The sequence below is a fragment of the Astatotilapia calliptera genome, chromosome 4 (assembly GCF_900246225.1).
Source record: "Astatotilapia calliptera chromosome 4, fAstCal1.2, whole genome shotgun sequence".
Taxonomy (NCBI): Eukaryota; Metazoa; Chordata; class Actinopteri; order Cichliformes; family Cichlidae; genus Astatotilapia; species Astatotilapia calliptera.
The window spans coordinates 33044804-33067193 of NC_039305.1; the positions used below are offsets into that span (position 1 = coordinate 33044804).

The 22390-nt window shown below is 40.8% G+C and overlaps 1 protein-coding gene across 3 annotated transcripts in view; it reads left to right on the forward strand.

Annotated features, from left to right (window-relative positions):
- prr12b (proline rich 12b) overlaps window positions 1-22390 on the forward strand; it is a 62185-nt gene that overhangs the window by 31866 nt on the left and 7929 nt on the right. For all 3 annotated transcript variants that reach the window (XM_026166200.1, XM_026166201.1, XM_026166202.1), the window contains exons 5-11: window positions 20-232; window positions 4443-5256; window positions 8351-8952; window positions 9044-9160; window positions 9422-9555; window positions 9810-10612; window positions 10721-10840. In XM_026166200.1, coding sequence (XP_026021985.1) covers window positions 20-232; window positions 4443-5256; window positions 8351-8952; window positions 9044-9160; window positions 9422-9555; window positions 9810-10612; window positions 10721-10840 — 2803 coding nt within the window. The remainder of the gene's footprint in view (window positions 1-19; window positions 233-4442; window positions 5257-8350; window positions 8953-9043; window positions 9161-9421; window positions 9556-9809; window positions 10613-10720; window positions 10841-22390) is intronic.

Here is a 22390-nt window from a genome sequence, read left to right on the forward strand (position 1 = left end):
TAACCTATCTTTTTCTCAGATCAAACTGCCCCTTGCCACTATGTCTCCACCAGAGTCCTTGTTGAGGACAGACTCGCTATCCAGCAGTGAGCCTGTTCTCTCTGAGGGATCGGTGGGGTCGGCACCATCTCTGGGCTTGAGTCCTGGTCCCACTACCACTGTTGACTACAACAGAAATGAGGGGAATCAGACAAAAGACGAGATGATGATACATCAGCAGAGAGCTAAGGAGGTAAAGAAAACTAAGAAGAAAAGAGGCTTCTCATAAAAGCTGCAATAGAAATGTCTGATAAAAGTGTATTTTATCTGCTACACTATAACATTTTGGAAACAGATGTCTAAAGGTGTCATTCTGCAAATTTGAATGGAAGTTCGCAGTGCGAGGCAGGCCGGAGGTGAAAGTTTTCTCCCCTGAGTCAGATTATATTTTAAGAATGGGGGGACTTTTTTTTTATGGGAAAGCCAGATGACTAATTCTGTAAACAAAAGAAATTACTGTTTAAGTGAAAACACAATTATCTGAAGAGTGGATTTTGTTTTAGTGAACAAGAAAATAGTTTAAAAAAAAGAGCTCAGAGACATAGGGAGAATAAAATCTGCCATCCTCTGCTTTAAAAAAATAATCACATAACCAGTATGAACCTTTTGTGATTTTTTTGTCGTTTAATTGGTCCATAAATACTTACTGATAGGTTTAGTAGAATAAGCAGGTAACAATATTTTTAAAGAAATGAAGTAGTGGGTAACTTTGAGGTGTTTTACAGAAATGAGACATTCATAACACTGTAAGTAATTTTAATTAGTGTCTAACTTTCTCCATCTTACACTGTAAATATGCTGTATTTGTAGATACAAACGACCTTATGTGTGTACATTTTTATATATCAATTTGTTATTGAGTCATTTAATGTTTTCACAGCTTTATTTAATATTCATTTTCTTTGTGTGCTGACGGCTGTTTGACTATTCCACTATCCTTTTATAATACAACATATATGTTTTATATATAAAAATGTGATGAAGGCCTTTGCCTGTCTAATGAGAGACAGAGAGAGTGAGAACAATAGAGCAAAATTAATTTTTTAAATAAATATTGTTCAACTTCAACTTTCAAAAGCACCATAAGAAAACTACAAAAACCGAACGTTTGTGAATGAAGAAAGACTTCAATAGAAGAATTTTTTTATTTAAATAAAAAAACAAAACTGATTAACATAATAATAAACAGTACTTTTATTTATATTTCTCTTTATTTGTACATTTATGTTATTGTCTGCTTCTTTGCTTTTCTTTTTTATACCCATTCTTTTCTTCTTTGTTTCTTTTTGTCATGAAAATGAATCTGAGGGAGAAAATTCTCTGGCTCTTCTCAACAATGTTGCTCATTATTCTGCTAAAATGCATGGAAATCAAACACTACTTATAATTACTGACAGTATAATTTCTTTCTTCATTCATTGTCACGGTCTGGCTGGCAGACCGTGGGGATGTGGGGAAAGGAGGACCCAAAACGCAGACTCTGCGATGCAAACAGTGCTCTTTATTCACAGTGAAAAACTGTAAACACAATAACTCCCCGTTGCTCCCTTGAACCCCGTGTGCGTGCTTCCCTCCGACGTCTGTGCTCGTGCTCGTGCTCCCCGCTGTTGTGTTTCCGCACACCCCGTGCGTGCTGCCTTTCTGGACCACTCTTCCTCCTGCAGGGAAACCATAGAGGCAGCCGTCAACACTAACCCTCGGCGGGCATATACGAACAACACAGACATATGCTGACACACTAACTTGGTACGATAACTCAATGATCCCGCGCCGGTGGGAGCTCCAACACTCTCCTAAGTAGCTCCCCCGACGAGCCCTGATCACCAACAGGTGTGGCAGGAACTTCAGGTGTGGCCAGTCCTTCGCAGGGCCACACCTATCAGGCCTGCAGGTGGCTGTGCTCCATCCTCCAGCCACACCCGCAGACATATACACGTATACACCCACACCCTGCCTATACATACGAGTGGGACACAGACTAACACAGCATTGTGGAGAAAACACACATCACCAAATAATAATAATACTAACAACAATAACAACAGTCAAAACTGGTCACGGACCCCCGAGTCCTCCAGAGCCGGGTCCGTGACATTCATATAAAAACTGGAATTGTAACTCTTTATTCTAGTATGCCCATTAGTAAGTCTTTGCAGGTAAATTAAATGGCCTACATTAAAAATGTTTTTTTTAAAAACACATTAAAAACTACTTTAAGATGGGGGAATGAGACCTTCAGTTATGAGCCATGTTATAAAGTGAAGTTCAGAATAAACAATGAGCAGAAACAGATTTATCCTTGTAGTCATGTAATATCATTTGTGCTGAGGTTTCAGTGTTGTCTGTGAATGTGTGGGAGAAACAACTGTCACCATGAGTGGAAGCTGACTGATTTTACATGGCAGTTTCAACTTTGAGTTTCATGCTAGAGTGAAACGAAAGCTAGTTGCCATGGCAACGGGAAGATGCTCTGTATGTACAATCAATATTCTCAGTATAAGGGACGCCTGAAATCTCCCCCAAAATGAAAGTAATTGCACATTTAAGCAACACTCTTATTATTTAGTAAATGTTGTTAGCACTGCAAGTAAAAAAACAGACTAAGTGTTAAAGTGCCGACTTGGCGTCTGTAGGACTCCACCTTCAAAATGGGTGAAAGACAACGACGTTGCAGGACAGTACAGCAAAAACATTGCTGTTTTTCTCGTGTTTAATTTCCTGAGACAATAAGTATTGGTTCAATAACAATACTCATTATAGCTAAACTGGGTATCAAGTTTAACCTTTCTCTGTAATGGTTTGACCTATCCTTTGTTATATATTTATTTACCCTTGTCATTACGGTTTTAACTGTAAAACAGCTGGTGGTGGATGGTTGGAAGAAAGAAACTGACAATTCACTGAATCCTGAAGCCTGGACTGCTATGCAGAAACTCTCAAATTCAGTAAGTTCCTTTAGTCCATTGCATAAATGAGGAAAGCCAGGAGCTTCATATATAATTCATATGTCATCTATTCAAATTCAAGCCTCTGGAAGAAGCATTTCTTCATAAATCAGGTAGTTATAGGCATTTAGACAATACCTGTGAAATAATGTGGCACTGATCCCTGGTAGAGTCTGCAGTGGAACAAAAGAACAACAACATCAACTCTATTTTAATTTGTATAATTTGGAAAGAAAGTGGATGAGGCTGATTGACAGCCAGCTTTTTCTGGCTTACAAAACGAAGAGGAGAGCGATGCCTGCCACCAAGGCAGCTGTTGCCAGTTACTGCATTTTTCAGCACAAGACCTTAGTGCCATCTGCTGGCTGTTAAGCTGTACTACCAAGATCTGTATTTACTGCTAAAGTGGAAAACTCCTTCACAGCTCTTACAAACTTTATTATAATGGAAAAGTTAGATTGTTGTTTAGTCCACATGTAAAAAATTCAGCACAAAGGGTGTCTCTTTATTTGCTATGAGCTATATACGCAATACATGGACAAACGTATCGGGTCAATACAATGATTTGAATTCAGCTGTTGTCAGTTACCTGGCCAGTTTGTTTCAGTTGTGAAAGAATGAATTGTTCGAAAGAGTGCAGTGTGCTACAGTAATGGGATGCCACACCTGCAACAGCTTAGCTTGTAAAATGTTCTTCTAGATATTTGATAAGCATATGAAGTTGCAGAGTGGGTTCACTGTTTGCTGAAGGGCATATTGTGTAAAAGTCACTCACTGAGGCCTACGCAGCTCTGCCCATGAAAGTAAACTTTGACACAAAATACTCTGTTTTATGACATCATAGCAAACTTGGAGGGTTTGGACTTTATGGATCAAATTACAAATCTGTCATTTACCTTAAAATAAGATAAGATAACCTTTATTAGTCCCACACGTGGGAAATTTGTTGTGTCACAGCAGAAAGTGGACAGTGCAAAGTTACAGTAGCAAAAATTAAGAAAAATAATGGAATTGGATAAGATAATAAGAATAGGATACTATATACAACTGCATTAAACATTTTAAACAACTGCATTAAACACTATATACAACTGAATTAAATAGTAGGTTGTCAGAAAAAAGTAAAATTGCACTGTATTTCACATGTGTGGATGTGTGTGTTTGGTCATCTGCAAAGTCTTTGTTCTGGAGTCTGACAGCAGTGGGGAGCAAAGATCTGCAGAATCAGATCTGCAGAATCTCTCAAGTTGAAAATGCAGCCACTTAGGTGAACAACTGATGTGTATGGAGGGACACATCAGTGTCCAAAGTAGTGGTTTATGTGCAAGTATACCATCCACACTGACACAAATACAAGAAAACAGCCTTTGAATAGATGTCCACTGTAGTCTTTCTAAGTGAATGCTGGCAATTATTATGTCATAACACCATCAGTTATTAGCTTCTGCTTTTTTACAGATTGACGAGAAGGTCTTGGACTTCAAACCAAGCTTCATGGCCTCTTTTTTGGATTTTCTGAAGACAGGTAAAGTACAGCCAGCCCTTGAACCAAGACATGATGGAGGCAACCAAGAAACCTGTTCCTCTATGAGGGGAGGAATTAAATGCTTATCCTCACCATCTCCTCCCCTACCACCAACTTCTCCCCAGCAGCCTCCAGGACAGTTCAGCGATGGCAGCCCGGGTGAAGGGCCAGACCTAACCCTCAGTAGCTGCCAAAGTCCCTGCAAACCTCTGGATGATGAACTGAAAAGAAACCTGGAGACTCTCCCCTCTTTCTCCTCTGATGAGGAGGATTCAGTAAATAAGAACCAGGACTTGCAGAAGAGCATCTCATCTGCAATCTCTGCCCTCTATGACACTCCACACTCACTGGCTGCTGCAGTGGCTTCTGCAGTAGTCAAAGCACAACCCATGCTTTCTCCACCCACGCCACAGGAGCCGTCGCTCAGCCCGCCTCTCAAGACCAATTCTCCCCTCATTCCTAGTATGGAGAGCATAAAAGATGGGGCACTTGCACACACTCAGCATAACACACAAAGTAAACAAAACACACGTGAGGAACAAAAAATGATTTCCACACTGTCGGACATGGAGGGGGTAGGATCTCAGCATGAAAGAGAAGAAGAAAACAGCAAGAAGGAGGAAGGCGAGGAGATGGCAAGCAAAGAAGAAAACATCAGGCATTCACACAATATGTTGCAGGGACCAGCGGAAAAGCAGGAGAGGGAGGATACAGCAACTGACACGCAGATTATGGAGGGCCATGATGGTATTTATATTTGTCCTCTTATTTCCTCTTTAACAGCTTCAGTTTGTAGTTACGTTCTGTGGTGCTCATCTGTGAGATGGCCTCCATTTAACACATGTGTAACTTCAGCTTGGTTGTAGATGTTAGTGTCTCGCTGTTAAAACATTGTCTCCACTGTCAAATTTCTAAAAATGTGTCGTGTCCAAATTCATGGGCTGCATCCTCCTGAGGCCGCATTTGTAGACCAATTATGTCACAAGGCCGTCCAAATTCATAGACTCTTCCAAATACAGCCGACTAATGTGTCCTCCTTTTCCCCGAATTTGAAGGATGGGTCGGGTGTGTCCTTCGTGGCCCACCATATCCCAGAATTCATAGCACTGCTCAGCCAATTCCAGTTTTCAACAATGGCGGCCGCTACTAAGTTTTAAAATTACTCTTATTATTCTTTCTGGGTCACAAAATAAACTTTAAAGATATTTTCAGGCGAGCATGTAGCCGTGTAAACTCCAAATATCTGCTCGGTTTATCAAGACATCACATATTTGCAAAAGTGCTCCGACGTTTTCGGAGACGTCTGCTACCCACCAGCTCGATAGCTGACCAGGAGGTCGAGGGTCACTACAGCTGCCGAGAATGGCACACTCCCTGCACATCATTTTCAGATCACCGCGGTCTTTCACTACTGAGGTTAAACGTAAGTCACTTATATAACCTAAAATGTTATTTTTTGGCTTTTTCGTGTTTTATTTGTTCCTGAGTAAATCCGTTTGGCTGAGACTAAAGTTATAGTTTTCACACAGCTGAATAAACGTCACACAGAAAACTGAAACAGAAGTGTGAGATGGTCGATAGTTTACTCCAGTGTCCTGTTATATTTTAGATAGCAAGGAGCAGACGGCTGAGCTTATTAAAGTCCACCGAGACAGCGGTGACGCTAATCTGAAGGCTTCCGGTCTACCCGACCTTCTGAGGACCCGGCCCACATAGACCGCGAAGGCCGGGTCCTCAGGAGGATGCAGCCCATGAATTTGGACACGACAAAATTCTCTAGATCCGGGGTCGGCAATCTTTCTGATAATGAGTGCCATTTAAAATTTCCTCAGAAGTCAGTGTGCCATATGATTGCATTAGCAATAAATGTAATAACGCTCTGTATTAACAGTTACACACTATATAGAACAACTTTATAGAATTATATTTGTTGACAGATGTTGGCAGCTGTCAGCGAATAGTTATCAGCTATTTTGAAACAAAGAAAAAGACACTTTTTATCCATAACAGCAAATGAACTGTACAACAGAAAATGTAAATGCTATTTATGGTCTCCTCACAACAATGATAAGAATAATAAACTGGGCCAATATGGCATGTTTGTTAATACAGAGACATATGTTAATGTGATCTCTGGTCTCCCACTCAGAGACACAGGTCTCCCAGTGTTCAGCATTCAGAGGCTACCTGAGGACTCATATGAGAGAATCTGCTCACACAGACATGTAGAGCCAAACACTGTCAATAAGGCCTCTGCAATGTTCTGAAGACAGTTAAACTTGTCAGGTAGTGACGTCCAGCAGGTGAACATGCAGCTCCATGAACACGCACAGCTGTGGATTCCAGCTGCTTCGATGTTATATGTATGATTTCTATACATTTTACATCAGATAAAAACTTTGGTTGTAAGATTTAGATAATTATTTAATAAAAGCGAGACATTTTAAATGAGAATAAGAAAGAAAAGTATTTCTTTGTGCCCCCCTCTCCCTGTCAATGCCCTACCTGCCCCCCTGGCAACACTTTGCTAGACCCGCCCCTGCACAGTTACCAGCTGTCAGCTGCTTAGAAAAGGATCCTGGTGTTATTTGTCTCTCAGAAACAGTTCATAACTTCAACTCATTCATGTGACCTAAAAGGTAAACCTGTTTCTCCATCACAGCCCTGATGATTCAGTAAGGACATCTCCTGGTTTCATCCTCATGTTTCCCTCTCACCAGATATCTAAACCGATATCATGACCAGCAGCTTTACAGCTGTGGCTCCAGCAAACATCAGCTGATACTAGAAATTAATATTAAATAAATTCTAACAACAGCTGATCAAGCTTAAACGTGCTGCTGTTGTTTAGTGCGACAACCGCTGGTTTCCTCTTTCTGGCGCAAAGTGGGCGATAAACAAACAAGAGAGACGATCAGCTGATCACTGATCAGTTTCATGATTGAAGTAGCAACAGGAGAGGCAGGGGAGAGAATGAGAGAAGAAGAGGCAGCTGTGCAGCAAAGACACAGAATAACTCCAGCTTTGTGTCTTTTTCATTGTAGCTGAAGTCTGGGACAAACTGTTCCTTTTCACCTCAACACGAAACGCGTAATATTTTCTCTGAATACGAGACGATTCCGTCTTTTTACAGGACGGTTGGCAACTCTACTAACTAACCTTATGAATTAAATAAAGTTCACTATCAGTAACATCATAGCACCCACCCAGCTATATAGAAACTCCGTCATGCTAGCTAGCACGCAGTACGAGTTATTGTAACTGACTGTAAAAAGTCAGCACAACAAAAATAAACTCCACCTAAACTTGGTTTATATCTGAACCTGATAGACTGCAGGTCATAACTTCTTACCTGAAGTTCAGTTCACCTGACATCTTGGCCACCTCGGGTCTGTCCTCCTGCCTCCCCTTTCTCTCATCCACCTGCTGGCCTCCACCACTTGCTAATGTTACTGAATCTGAGGAAGTGAATCTGATATGGCAGCCTCGCTTCTGTCAGTCTGCCCCAGGGCAGCTGTGGCTACAACTGTAGCTGCTTCTACCAGTGTGTGAATGTGAGAGTGAATGAATAGTGGCATTTGTACAGTGCTTTGAGGGCCCCGAAAAGCGCTATATAAATGCAATCCATCATCATTATTATTATTATTGAGCACCGCCACAGCCACCACCAAACAACTGAGTTATTTTTACACACCGACCAGCATCTGGCCAATCCACCACCTTTCATTGTTTATGCCGTTACAAAGAAAAAAAAAAGTCACCGGGCCACCGAGCAAATGCCCGGTATGCCCGAAGTCTTTTCAAGTAATATTATAAACTCACCCTGTGCCTTTTCTTTCAGATTCACCATCAGGACGTGTGCCTGCTCCTGCACCTCCATCACCATTCATCTCCTCCTCACCGCTCACATACTCATCACCATCGCCTCTCCCTCCCCCGTCAATCTCTGTACCTTCTCCACCACCAGTCCAACAGAATGAGGAAGAAGTCAGTCTAAGTGATCTTTCTTCTGATCAGCATATGCAGCAATCCTCCTACCAGCAGGCTTCAACTGCAGCCACCTCCCCACCCCCCTCCACCTCGCCACCAGTCATCCCATCGTCACCGCTGTTCAACCTTCCCTTCGGCCAATCGACCCCGCCCCCATCCACCACACCTCCCCCATCATCCTCTGATCAGGATCAGGAACCTGAAGCTGGGTTGCCTTACTTTTCCACTTTATCCTCCTCACCCTCTTCATTGTCCTCTCACCCACCATCACCTCCAACGCCAGAGGAGGCCCCACAATCCCAGCGTCTTACCTCCCTTCACCTGGCAAAGAAGCAGGCTGATGCTGCCATCGCTGGGGAGAGTGAAGAAGAAGACAGTGAGAGTGGAGGTGAGGGAATCTTCCGTGAGCGGGATGAGTTTGTGGTGCGAACTGAGGACATTGGTACTCTTAAGGTGAGTCATGCCACAGGCCTCAGGAAGTATGTGTTCTGAATAGATAACTTACCAGCCATAATATATGCTGACTGTCTGTCTGTATCACTAGATGGCCTTGCAGACAGGCCGAGAGCCTCCACCTATCTGGAGGGTGCAAAAAGCTTTGCTCCAGAAATTCAGCCCAGAGATCAAAGATGGTCAAAGGCAGTTCTGTGCAACAAGTAACGTGAGTTTTTCAAAAAGACGTAGTTTATGTTTAAGGACATAAACTGTTGGTGGACAGCTCTGGGTTCAAAACAGTTCAACACAGACCTGGTATTGTTCCCAGAGCCAGTCTCTTTGATGCTTGACGTTTTTCTCTTCTCAGCCTATTAAAACGTAACATTAAAGCAGTTTTCTGTAGAATGGATCATTATATTCTTTGCAACATTAGAATTTTTACAAATATATCTCTTTATGACATATTAATTGTTGTCTGTTCTCTCAGTATTTGGGTTACTTTGGTGATGCCAAAGTGCACTACCAGCGTTTATATGTGAAGTTCTTGGAGAATGTCAACAAAAAAGATTACGTCAGAGTGTGTTCACGAAAGCCATGGCACAGAGCTGGCCTGACTCTGAGGTAAGGCGAGAGAAAGACACTGAGTGGAAAGTGTAACCAGAACTGGCCTGCATCAAGGTTACCCTGGATTACCAGGCCCAAACTCCCCCCTCCCATAAAACTTGTTGATGAACTCTCAACACACATAGACTGTACCACACAAAAACAATTCAGTGACTAATTTCAACATTTTAATTAATCTATGTTTCATGTGCCTGTGCTTAAGACAAACACCAATTAAGTTAGTGTCTCTCCTCATGTCTACTGACTGACAGACGCCAGCCTCTACCTAAACAGCTGCTGACCATTCACAATCAGAGCCAACCTCCAATAGATAGTCGACACAAGGAGAGACGGAATGAAAGAGAGCTAATGGAGCAGAGAGAAAGAGAAAGAAGAGAGAGAGAAACAAGGAAAAAAGTAGAAACGGAACATAAGGAAAGAGAAAGGAAGGAGGAGAGAGATCGCAAAGAACAAGAAGAAGAGAGGCACAAGAAAGAAAAAGATGGTGGAGAACAAAATGAGAGGGGTCACAGAGATGTGAAAATGGAAAGTGAGAGTGAAAGAAGGGAGAAGGAGAAAAAAGAAAGGGAACTTAAAGAGAGGCAGCAAAGGAAAAAGGAAAAACAGGATAGGGAGCAGAGGGAAAGGATGAACCAAGAGAGAGGATGGAAAGAAAAGGAAAGATCACTGAGAGAACAAAAAGAGAGGGAGAGGATAGAAAAGGAGAAACAGGAGAGAGAGAGAGAACAAAAACTTAGGGAGAGGGAATGGGGAGAGAGGCACAGAGACCAGAAGGACAGACAGCAGAGGGACATGGAGACAGATGGTGAGCCGAAAGAAAAGGAGAAAGCTCAGGAAAAAGAAAGAAAGGAGAACATGGAGCAAGTCAACAGAGATTATACAATGGCATCAAAAGAAGAGAAGAACCGAGGAGACATAAAGATGGCATTTCAGGGAAGAGCCAAGACTTCAAAGGACAAGGCTGAGCCTCCACCCAAGAAAAGGAAGAAATGGTTGAAGGCGGTGCTGTCCTCTTCATCTGAGTCCGACTACTCCTTACTCAGTGATGATGAAGGTCAGCTGTTCTTTGAGTGCATATGATGCACACATTTATTTTTAACCCATTGCCTTCAACCAACGATTACTGTGTCCAGGCCTCTGTGCAGCTGGTTTTGTGTTTTAGGGCCTGCGCGGGGTGGAGTGAACAGTCGAGCCATGAGGGACATGTTCAGGAGCTATGTGGAGATGTTGGTCAGCACAGCACTTGACCCTGATATGATTCAAGCCCTAGAGGACACAGATGGTGAGCACTCAGTTCAAACTACACTGTAGTCTTAAGTCAGAGAAAAGCATTCTCCAAGAAAATGGAGAATGCATGCATGTCTGTCTGTATGATTCCAAGAATTTTTGTAATATGCAAAGAAAAACAGAATGCAGTATTTGGAAATTTCACATTTTTATTCAGCATTTCAACACAAATCAAATGTTTAAACTGAGCCATTTTAGTATTTGGTGAAATATATTAGCTCATTTTGCATTTGATGGCAAAAACAGTCGTTGAACTAAGTAGATGGAGTTGCTATATTATTGACAGAAGAACGTTGACCCATTCTCTTCGGTGTTGTCCACCCATCCACCCATCCATTCTCTTCCACTTATCCTTGTCAGGGTCGCGGGGGTGGGGTTGGGGTTGGAGCCTATCCCAGCTGTCTTAGGGCAAGAGGCGGGGTACACCTTGGACAGGTTGCTAGTCTGTTGCAGCGCTAACACATAGAGACAGACAACCATTCACACTCACATTTGCACCTATGGGCAATTTAGAGTTACCAATTAACCAATCCCCAATCAAATTAATTCAAATAAATCTTAAAGAGTACCTATAAGTTGTATGTGCAGAACAGTCCAAGGAAAACAATTAAAAGGGCAACTAAATCCAAGAGCCTGGAGAAACTACAGAAGGTGGAAAAAAAGCATAAAACACAGGGCTGACAATATGTGACAAAGACTAAGAGAAAGACAGCAACTATAAATATACAGAAGGGTGACTGGAGCAGAGATGAATCACCTGGGGAGCAGAGCTGCAACAAGACAGTGCACTCAAGACTAACTGATAAAACAGGAAGTAAGAAAGAATGGATACACTAACATGTGAAAACTTAACAAGGCATGGGGAACACAGGGCAGCATCACCCTGTAAAATCTAATTAGTTCCCAGAAATCAAAAAAACTATGCAAACTCGTTGCCTTAAAAACACTAAGTAAAGCTTACTTATGACTGTTAGGACCACTCATTCATTGCAAGTATGCAGTACTAAGAATAACTTGATGTTTCTGACTGTGCAGTACTAATTGTTTACCCACTGACAAACATTTCAAGTTCAACTAAATTAAATAACAATTTGTGGTAACTTACTTTAAAAAAAATCACATTACAGGGCTCTAGACTAACTTTTTGCCACAGTTGCACTGGTGCGCCTAACTTTTTTTATTAGGTGCACCAGCACCACAGTTAGGCGCACCCAAATGTTTCAACAGCATCGCTTAAAACCAGTTTCACATGTGCACTTTTAAGGGGGCAAAATTGCTGTCCATACAGACAATATTCATTTGTAAATGATTAACTAACAATCTAACAAGACTAGAAAGGAGAAACTCAGTGCATCATGGGAATCCCCCGGCAGCCTATGTCTATTGCAGCATAACTAAGGGAGGATTCAGGGTCACCTGGTCCAGCCCTAACTATATGCTTTAGCAAAAAGGAAAGTTTGAAGCCTAATCTTGAAAGTAGAGATAGTGTCTGTCTCCTGAATCCAAACTGGAAGCTGGTTCCACAGAAGAGGGGCCTGAAAACTGAAGGCTCTGCCTCCCATTCTACTTTTAAATACTCTAGGAACAACAAGTAGGCCTGCAGAGCGAGAGCGAAGTGCTCTAATAGGGTGATATGGTACTACAAGGTCATTAAGATAAGATGGGGCCTGATTATTTAAGACCTTGTATGTGAGGAGCAAGATTTTGAATTCTGGATTTAACAGGAAGCCAAAACAGGAGAAATCTGCTCTCTCTTTCTAGTCCCTGTCAGGACTCTTGCTGCAGCATTTTGGATCAGCTGAAGGCTTTTCAGGGAGTTTTTAGGACTTCCTGATAATAATGAATTACAGTCGTCCAGCCTGGAAGTAATAAATGCATGAACTAGTTTTTCAGCGTCACTCTGAGACAGGATATTTCTAACTTTAGAGATGTTGCGCAAATGGAAGAACGCAGTCTTACATATTTGTTTAATATGTGCGTTGAAGGACATGTCCTGGTCAAAAATGACTCCAAGGTTCCTCACAGCGTTACTGGAGGCCAAGGTAATGCCATCCAGAGTAAGAATCTGCTTAGATACCATCAGGGGCGGATCTAGAGAAATTTTCTTAGGGTGGCATGAGGGTGGCAAAGAAATCAAATGGGGTGGCAAAATCGAAGCCTTTTTTTTTCCAAACACATATGCAGGTGGTTACATATGGTTAGAATAATTCAAATGCAGTAAGTATACACGTTTTTCATATAAATATAGTCTAGAACTTAATTATTGTCTGTAGCCCACATAATTACACACTTTAGTTACATAAAACATGTGAGTTTTGATGTTATGTACTGTATAGCCTGTATAATAAATAAATATTTAGCACAACAATTATAAAATCCAGAAAGCTACACAACATGGGGCGGTTCATTTACAAACACAAGTCTAACTTATGTTTCACACTGTTAGAAAACAATCACATTGTTACAGCTTAAATTACACAAAATGTCAGAAATCTGCACTGTCATGAACAAAAATTTAAACCTAATTTTTCATGATTTGTTGGATTAACCCTCTGAGGTCTGAAATACAACCGGCCACTTTTGACTCCTTTTGAGTTTACGTTTGTATTTCACCCTCAGATTGTTTCATTTTATTTTTTCCCCCGTTGCCTTGTTTGGTATCTTTTCAGCTCAACTGAATTTAGTTGTTTTTTCACTGACATACTGCATTAGTGTTACTGATCTGAAACCACACAAAGAACTTAAAATCCTACTAGTATTTTTTTACTGTAAAAAAAAAAAAAAAACAGTAAATTTTTATAACTTGAAATGCAAATATAAATTGTACATTTTGTAAACATAAACAACTATTTATCTAAAAATGCAGCCAATACACCTGCCGTTTCTTTCATTTTCTACAACCATTTAAACATATTACGAAAATTAAAATAAGAGAACAATCAGGTGTTGCAATAAGATGCCCTACAAATGATGTGTGCCAGTAAAAAAACAAGTTTGTCCACCAACAGACAGAAGAGCACAGGGACAAACCTGCAGGCCTGACAACAGCAGGTGTATCACTGGTTTTCTATTTAGTGACAGTGCTTACAAATGTGCCTCTGTGACATTCATTAGTGCCCTCACTGACACACAAAACAAAACGAATACACAACAGAACAACAACACAAAACACTAAGTAAACACTCCACACTAAACGTCACAAATCTCCCACATCTAAACTCTCTCTCTCTCACTCGCTCGCTCTCTCTCACTGCCGTTACCGTCCTTTTCCCTCTTCCTAAACAACCAAATCCTACGTGTTGACTGTTTTTTTTTAATTGGTCGACATGGTGCATTTTTCCACCGATAGGAAAGAGGTGGCTTTTTTTCTTTCTTTACTGTTTTCGCGCTGTCCTTAGAAAACGCTTAAAACACACCCACACAAAAACGTGACGACAGTATTTAGAAAAAAGTGTGGCTTATATATATGATCATAACTCTGGATTTACTGGCCTGTAATTAAAATTTAAAAACTTTGAAGTCTGAATTTTCAATGTGGCTGAAACAGAGACTCAGCGTGGCTGCAGCTTGTTGCTGTATCAGCTTACATCAGTCATGTGATTTGGAGGTGCAGCGTGTCTGTGGACCACAGAGGGTTAATAACACTCACCTTCCTTCCATTTCCAGAGTGTAACATCCACCCACCTGTGTAAAAAGCGAAATTCCCATGGTGTTGTTCAGAATGTGCTCTGGCACAATCATAAGCATCGCTTGCTACTGAAAATAAGAAAAAAGCCGGTCCTGCTATGGGCTGAACCATTTGTTAATGGTGGAGGGGGAGACACTATCCAATATATTCAGTTTTAGTATTTATATTCACTGTTGACAGTAACTACGCTCAAACTCTTAATGCTATCTTATTTTAATAAACAACACTGTCATATGCAAAACTGGGGTGGCAAGGGATCATTTTAGGGTGGTACTTGCTACCCCATGCCACCCTTCTAGATCCGCCCCTGGATACCATATTTCTAAGATTTTCAGGGCCGAGTACAATAACCTCAGTTTGATCTGAGTTAAGAAGCAGAAAGTTAGCGGCCATCCAGGTCTTTATGTCTTTAAGACATTCCTGCACTTTAACTAATTGGTGTGTGTTATCTGGCTTCATGGACAGATAGAGCTGGGTGTCATCTGCATAGCAGTGAAAATGTATGCTATGTCTTCTAATGATGCTGCCTAAGGGAAGCATGTATAATGAAAACAGAATTGGTCCTAGCACTGAACCCTGTGGAACTCCATAATTAACCTCAGTGTGTGAAGAGGACTCTCCATTTCCATGCACAAACTGGAGTCTATTAGATAGATATGATACAAACCACTGCAGCACAGTACCTGTAATACCTACAGCATGTTCTAATTGCTCTAATAGGATATTATGGTCGACAGTATCGAACGCTGCACTGAGGTCTAGCAGGACAAGCACAGAGATGAGTCCACTGTCAGAGGCCATAAGAAGATCATTTGTAACCTTCACTAAAGCTGTTTCTGTGCTGTGATGAGCTCTGAAACCTGACTGAAACTCTTCAAATAAACCTCTGCAGATGATCTGTTAGCTGTTTGACAACTACTCTTTCAAGGATGTTTGATATAAAGGAAGGTTGGAGATTGGCCTATAATTAGCTAAGACTGCTGGGTCTAGAGATGCTTTTTGAGTAAAGGTTTAACTACAGCTAGCTTGAAGGCCTGTGGTACATAGCTGATCATTAGAGATAGGTTGATCATATTTAAGATCGAAGAATTAATTAATGGCAGGACTTCTTTGAGCAGTTTTGTAGGAATGGGGTCTAAAAGACATGTTGATGGTTTGGAGGAAGTAATTATTGAAGTTAACTCAGTTCAGTTCAGTTCAATTCAGTTCAGTTCATTTTTATTTCAAACATTTCAAACATGTGCCTTCACAATCATTACAAAATATCATTCCATTATTTCTTTGAAAAGGAGTAGGCTGAAGTATTTACTTATTTGTCCCTACCCCCTCAAGTTTTACCTCTCATTCATTTAATTTTTTTTTGTCTTAAATTAAACAAACAACATATGAAACATATGAAGTAAAACAAAACATAACATACATAAATCAAAAACAAGAAATTAGCAAGCCCCACCACAGTATAGTTTCTTTCATATGAAAAATACAGAATGTGTATATTTGCAGATACACAAGTTATGGAAAAACAACAAACCAAAACAAAACAAAAAAACAAAAAAGAACCGCAACACCATTACCAGCAACATTACCGTCCTGGGTTAACCCCGTTTTCTTCATTCTTATACTTATTTAAAATTAGGTTTTTATATTTTACTTTAAACTGTTTTATGTTTTGACTGTCTTTTATTTCTTCTGTTAGACTGTTCCATAATTTAACTCCTGCAATTGAGATAGACATAGTTCTTAAAGTTGTTCTAGCACTTTGTATTTTTAAATTCCATTTCCCTCTTAAGTTATACCCACCTTCTCTTTCTATGAACAATTTACAGATTTCTTTGGGAAGCAATTTATTTCTTACTTTATACATTATTTGTGCTGTTTTAAGCTTCACCAAGTCTTGGAATTTAATAGCTTGCATTTTGACAAAGAGTGCATTTGTATGGTCCCTGTACCCTACATTATTTATTAATCTAATGGCCCTTTTCTGTATTATAGTTATTGTTTGTGTGTTACTTTTGTATGTGTTTCCCCAGACCTCTACACAGTAGCTCATATATGGCAGTAGTAAAGCACAGTATAAAATGTGCAGTGCTTTCTGATCCAACATATGCTTTGCTTTCCCCAGGACGGCAATGCCCCGTGCCAATTTCCCCCGAACATAAGTAATGTGTGGCTTCCAACAGAGCTTGTGGTCAATGATCACCCCAAGAAATTTTATTTCATTTACTCTTTCTAAATATACATTGTCAACACATATTTCTACTTGGATGTTTTTCTTTTGGTTTCCAAACAACATAAATTTGGTTTTATCTAGATTCAATGATAATTTATTTATATCAAACCACTTCTTTAATATCGTTAATTCCTGTGTGATCATCCCCAAAACCTGTGGCAACTCCACACCTGAACATCTGCAAATATTACAAACTTTAAAATCTCCGATACTCTGCAGATATCATTTAAGTACATAATAAACATTTTTGGACCCAGTACTGAACCTTGAGGTACTCCACAAGCTATATCCATCAAATTAGATTTATATTCATTTATTTTCGTTGTTCTCATGACAATGACAATAAAGTTTCTGATTCTGATTCTGATTCTGATTGTACATATTGTTGCCTATTCCCTACATAGCTTTTTAACCATTCCAAAACTCAGAAAGATCAATTGGAGAAAAAGAGTCTAACTTAACATCAATGGTACTAAGAGTAGCTGTAGATAATATTACATCTGTGGGATGATTACTGGTAATTTTTTTCTCTAATGATTAAAATGTTATTTGTGAAGAAGTTCATGAAGTCATTACTAGTTAACGTTAAAGGGATGGTTGGCTCAACAGAGCTCTGACTGTTTGTCAGCCTGGCTACAGAGCTGAAGAGAAACCTGGGGTTGTTCTTATTTTCTTCAATCAGTGATGAATAGTAAGATGTTCTGGCTTTGTGGAGGGCTTTCTTATAACGCAACAAACTATTTCTCCAGGCTAAATTGATGATCCTCTCCAGCTTACGAGTCATCTGCTTTCACAGGAGCTACAGTGTCCAGAGTCGTACGTAGTGAGGAGGTGAAATTATTAACAAGATAATTGACCTCTGTTGGAGTAGCGTTCAGATAGCTGCTCTGCTCTGTGTTGGTACAGGGCATTGAAGATGATAACAGTGGGTGGATTATATTCTTAAACTTAGTTACAGCGCTTTCAGAAAGACATCTACTGTGATAAAGTCTACTCTCCACCGCTGTGTAATCAATTATTGTAAATGTAAATGTTATCAGGAAATGATCAGACAGGAGAGGGTTTTCAGGAAACACTGTTAAATGTTCAGTTTCTATGCCATATGTTAAAACAAGATCTAGAGTGTGATTAAAGTGGTGGGTGGGTTCTTTTACATTTTGAGAGAAGCCAATTGAGTCTAATAACAGATTAAATGCCATGTTGAGGCTGTCATTTTTAGCATCTACATGGATGTTAAAATCACCCACAATAATTATTTTATCTGAGCTCAGAACTAAATCAGATAAAAAGTCTGAGAAATCAGACAGAAACTCTGTGTAAGGCCCAGGTGGACGATAGATGATAACAAGTAAGACTGGTTTCTGATTTTCACAGCTGGGGTGGACGAGGCTAAGCATCAGGCTTTCAAATGAATTAAAAGTCTGTCTGGGTCTTTGGTTAATTAATAGGCTGGTGTGAAAAATTGCTGCCACACCTCCCCCCCGGCCTGTGCTTCGAGGTTTCTGGTAGTTAGAATGACTCGGGGGTGTTGATTCATTTAAACTAACATAATCATCCTGCTGCAACCAGGTTTCTGTAAGGCAGAGTAAATCGATTTGTTGATCAATTATTAAGTCATGTTGTGGAGGTAAGCATATACGACACAGAGCTCTTAATTCTCACTCCTTCTTTATTCCTCTCCAACATCAACTGAACACATCGCGCCACAAAACACAGCAACACACACTTCCTCAACACTGGGTGTGAGTGGAGCCCTCTAGTGGTCCACCACACATGCCCTAACAACCAGCAGAACTAGTCCCTTTAAGCAAACGGCCTGAACGGCTGAACCGGGGGGGTGGGGAACTGGCTGAGGGAAACCCAGCCCGGGAGCAAGGCTGGCACTGGCGGTCAGAAAAAGCTGCAGACAACTCGGGCTCCATTGGTTGTGGGGCGCTCCTAGGGGAAAAGGCAGAATCCATCAGCCCGGTGGCAGGTGGGCGGCCGTGGAGAGGGGCCTGGGCCGGGACCACCTGATCATCTTGCAGAACATGTGCTGGCTTAAGTCTGTCAACAGAGACAACCTCCTGCCAAAGTCCAAAATGTCTCAGTTAAGAATTCCCCGAGGTCTTCGTTAACCGCGCTACGCAATCCCAGCAAAACCCAAGGAAGACGGTCGACCCAGTCGTCACCTGTTAAGGAAGCCGGAGTGTGGCCTTGAGTGACCGGTGAAACCGCTCGCACATCCCATTAGCTTGCGGGTGGAATGCTGTGTTTCGGTGGACCTTGACCCCCAGGCCGTCAGCCATGGCAGATCAGGAAGTGATATTCTACCGCAGAGCGAGACAATGCTAAACTTAATCATCATCTTGACCTCCTCTGACGACCTGTTTGCTGCTGCCTGCCACAGAAAGGCAGTGTTAGAGGGGACTCTTGAGCAGTGCATTTATCGCAGCATATATTGTGTTTTCTGGATACACTGCTGCTTTTTCAGCGCTCAGAGATTGATGGCTCTGTATCAGAGCTGGCTATGAATTTCTGACGGATCAGGCCTTAACTTAACAAAAAAGTTATCAATCGTTCTTTTCATCTTTTCTCATTACCCACAGCTACATCCATTCTGTCAGGCCTAGGCTACTCACTAGGGCTTGGTATCATCACTGATTTCTATAATCCATCTGATTCCGATTCACAAGGTCCCGGTTTGATTCAATTTTGCTTCTGATCATTTATCAGTACTTATACATGTGAGACTTTATCAGAGGTGTGAGCATCACAGCAGAGGCCTTTGTGTCAAAGTAACTGAGGATAAACAGAAAAACATGAAGCAGATTTTACTGGCTTGCCTTTTTGTAGCAGATAACCCTAAAAATATTCTGCAATTTTGCACAATTTTAAAAAGTATACATTTCTTCAGTATATTCTTGTCTGAGGTCATTTAAGCTAAAAAAAAAAAAGAAAAAAGAAAGACAGCAGCAGACTGTGCTGTAAACGACGGTAGACTGGTAGGGTAATAAGTGAATGAATAATGCAAAAATTGAGATTTGAGACGGGAAACTGTTCTTGAAGTACAGAGAGAGAGAGAGCTGTGCATGAAGTGTGATTTTTATTGTGGTGGAAGCAAAACAGCAAAAGTCGGAGGGAATTCCTGACGACATTTATCAAATGTGAATTGTAGTTTGGATCTTGTTTTGCTGCTGGTTCAGTGAATTTTGGTTGGAGAGAGATAAAACCTGCAGCTCAGAATCCAGCACAAAAAAAGGCGTAAACACAAACCACGGACCCGCCGACGCATCAGAATCAGTGAGCTGTCGGCTTTCAGCCCCGACGGCGTGTCCGTGTACGGGCCGTCGGGTGAGAAAGCCGACAGCTCACTGACTCTGATGCGTCAGGTCCGCTCTGTGTTTACGTCTTTGTGTGGAATCCGTTTACCTGCTCTCATTTACTGTTTGGTGGTTGTTGAAATAGTTTTTGAGCTTTACTGCTTTATTTAAGCTACCCACCTCTCTCTATCCACCTGCACTTTCAACAGGACCACAGCCAATCAGAGAGGTCCCGCTCCTGACTATCTCTGATTGGTTTAGATCACGATAGAGGCATAATGTGTGTCTGTTGTTGACCACATGGAGACTTTTCTTTTTTTACTCAAACAGTTGGTCGCACCGGTGTGACCTAGGGTTTTTTTTAGTCGCACCATTGAAAAATTTGGTCGCATTTGCGAACAAATTGGTCGCACTCTAGAGCCCTGCATTATGTTTTATCATATTTGACATCTCTAGTACAACACTTATATTAATATAACGCTGAATGCAAGTATGATTCAAAAGAATAATTAACATTTAACATCACTTCTTGTGATGGTGTTAAAATCAGCCCAACTTTTATTTTCAAATGTAAAAAGGTATATGAGCCAGCATGCTGGACACTGTTCTGCTGAACAACAAACAGTTATATTACCATCATTGTTATAATCTTACAATGAAACAAAGTCTCAGATTTAATTATTCTGAAACTAAGTTTAGGCCTACCACAACTTTGTTTTGAAAGTTACCTTACTGATATAATCAATATAAAATGTATTTATTGTCTGTAGTTTAAACAACACATTTGTTTTTCATTCCAACACAGGAGCTGGTATATTCTAATATTTTAAGGATGGCTTGTTTCCAGTCCAGACATCACTGCCTGAATGACTATCATGGATCGAGGTGATCCAAATGTAGGTGCAGAAGAAAGTCTTTAACTTCCCTTCAGTACAGTGGCAGTGGATGTGGGTTGGAGATGCAATGAGCTTGAACCTGCAGGCGACCATCTTCACTGACAATCTTTGACGGAGGACTCATCTCTCCTGGTGTCCTGCAAGCAAACAAACATATTTTTTAGAACACCAACATATTTGCTTTCTTAAAACATTTTTTCTTCATTTACTATAGAATAGACCCCAATTTAGACAACCTCAGGCTCCGTCCCCACCGGAGAGCTGGCATTCAGTGTCCCACCTGTCAGTCTGGATAGCCGTGACCACCACCCCACACACATTAATGTTATGAAAGCATATTTTTAAAAAGGGCTCTGCAAACATGGCCAATAACTTTCATTCTGATGATCTGGAAAATAATTTGGGCACAAAACAAATTGCACTGTTCAAAAACTTGCAGACTTCACTATATACAGTGCAGACAGTGTGGTCCCTCTAAACTAAGTCTATGGGATATGATCTTTGAATAAATGCAGACCAAACTCTCAGTGTTTGTATTTACTTACACAGCATGTCTTGTAGAATTTACTGGGGTCGTCAGCAACAGCATAGTGCAGTCATATCTCAAGTCTAATAAGAGAAGACAGGAAAAGATCATGTTCTGTCTGGGGCATTCAGGGGGATTTTCAAGATGAATGAAAATGTCCGGCTTTTCCTACAGAGGACCCATATGTGTGACTCCATCCCTGAGCTGCTGCTTTGTGAGTTGTTGTTCTGTGCTCACAGACGGGAGAGACAGCATGCAGCAGTGCCTAGTGGTGTTTAAAAGATGCCAAAGCACAACTGCAGCTTTGCAGACAAACTGCAAAAAACTTTCCCTCGTACCGTCCCGGTACTGGTAATCTTTCTTATACAGATGAGGCCTTATTTCTGTACCATTATTTAATTCCAGAGGTTTTTATGTTATTTTTTTGCCCCTGTTGACTTGTAAAAGCCTATATCACATTTTTTAATTTCACCATTAAAAAAATATGGTCACCCTATCTTATCAAGTAGCTGCTCACGTTTCTGTTTCAAACAGTCAACAGAAAATTTCACAGAGAGCTTTTCATATAACATTTTTAAAGCTGTGGGGTTAATTTTTAAGTAACATGAGCCCAGAGGCAGCAGCAATGCTAGGCTAACACCAGTTAGCTAGCAAGTTCATAAACCTGGTGCTAAACTGAGAGAAGCCACAAAAACAGTTTGAATAAGAGTAAACATTTACTCACCAAGTCAGAGTATCACGTAAAGAATCACAGCAATGACAACAATGATCTCTTGAGCTGAAGCTTCTCCAGGTTTGCTCAACATATTCCAGAAAAAAAGCAGGCATCATGAACATGTGGACTGAGCTGTGTGAGGGACGACATGGCATTTTCAAACCATATCGTTTTATTCTTCCTCACTG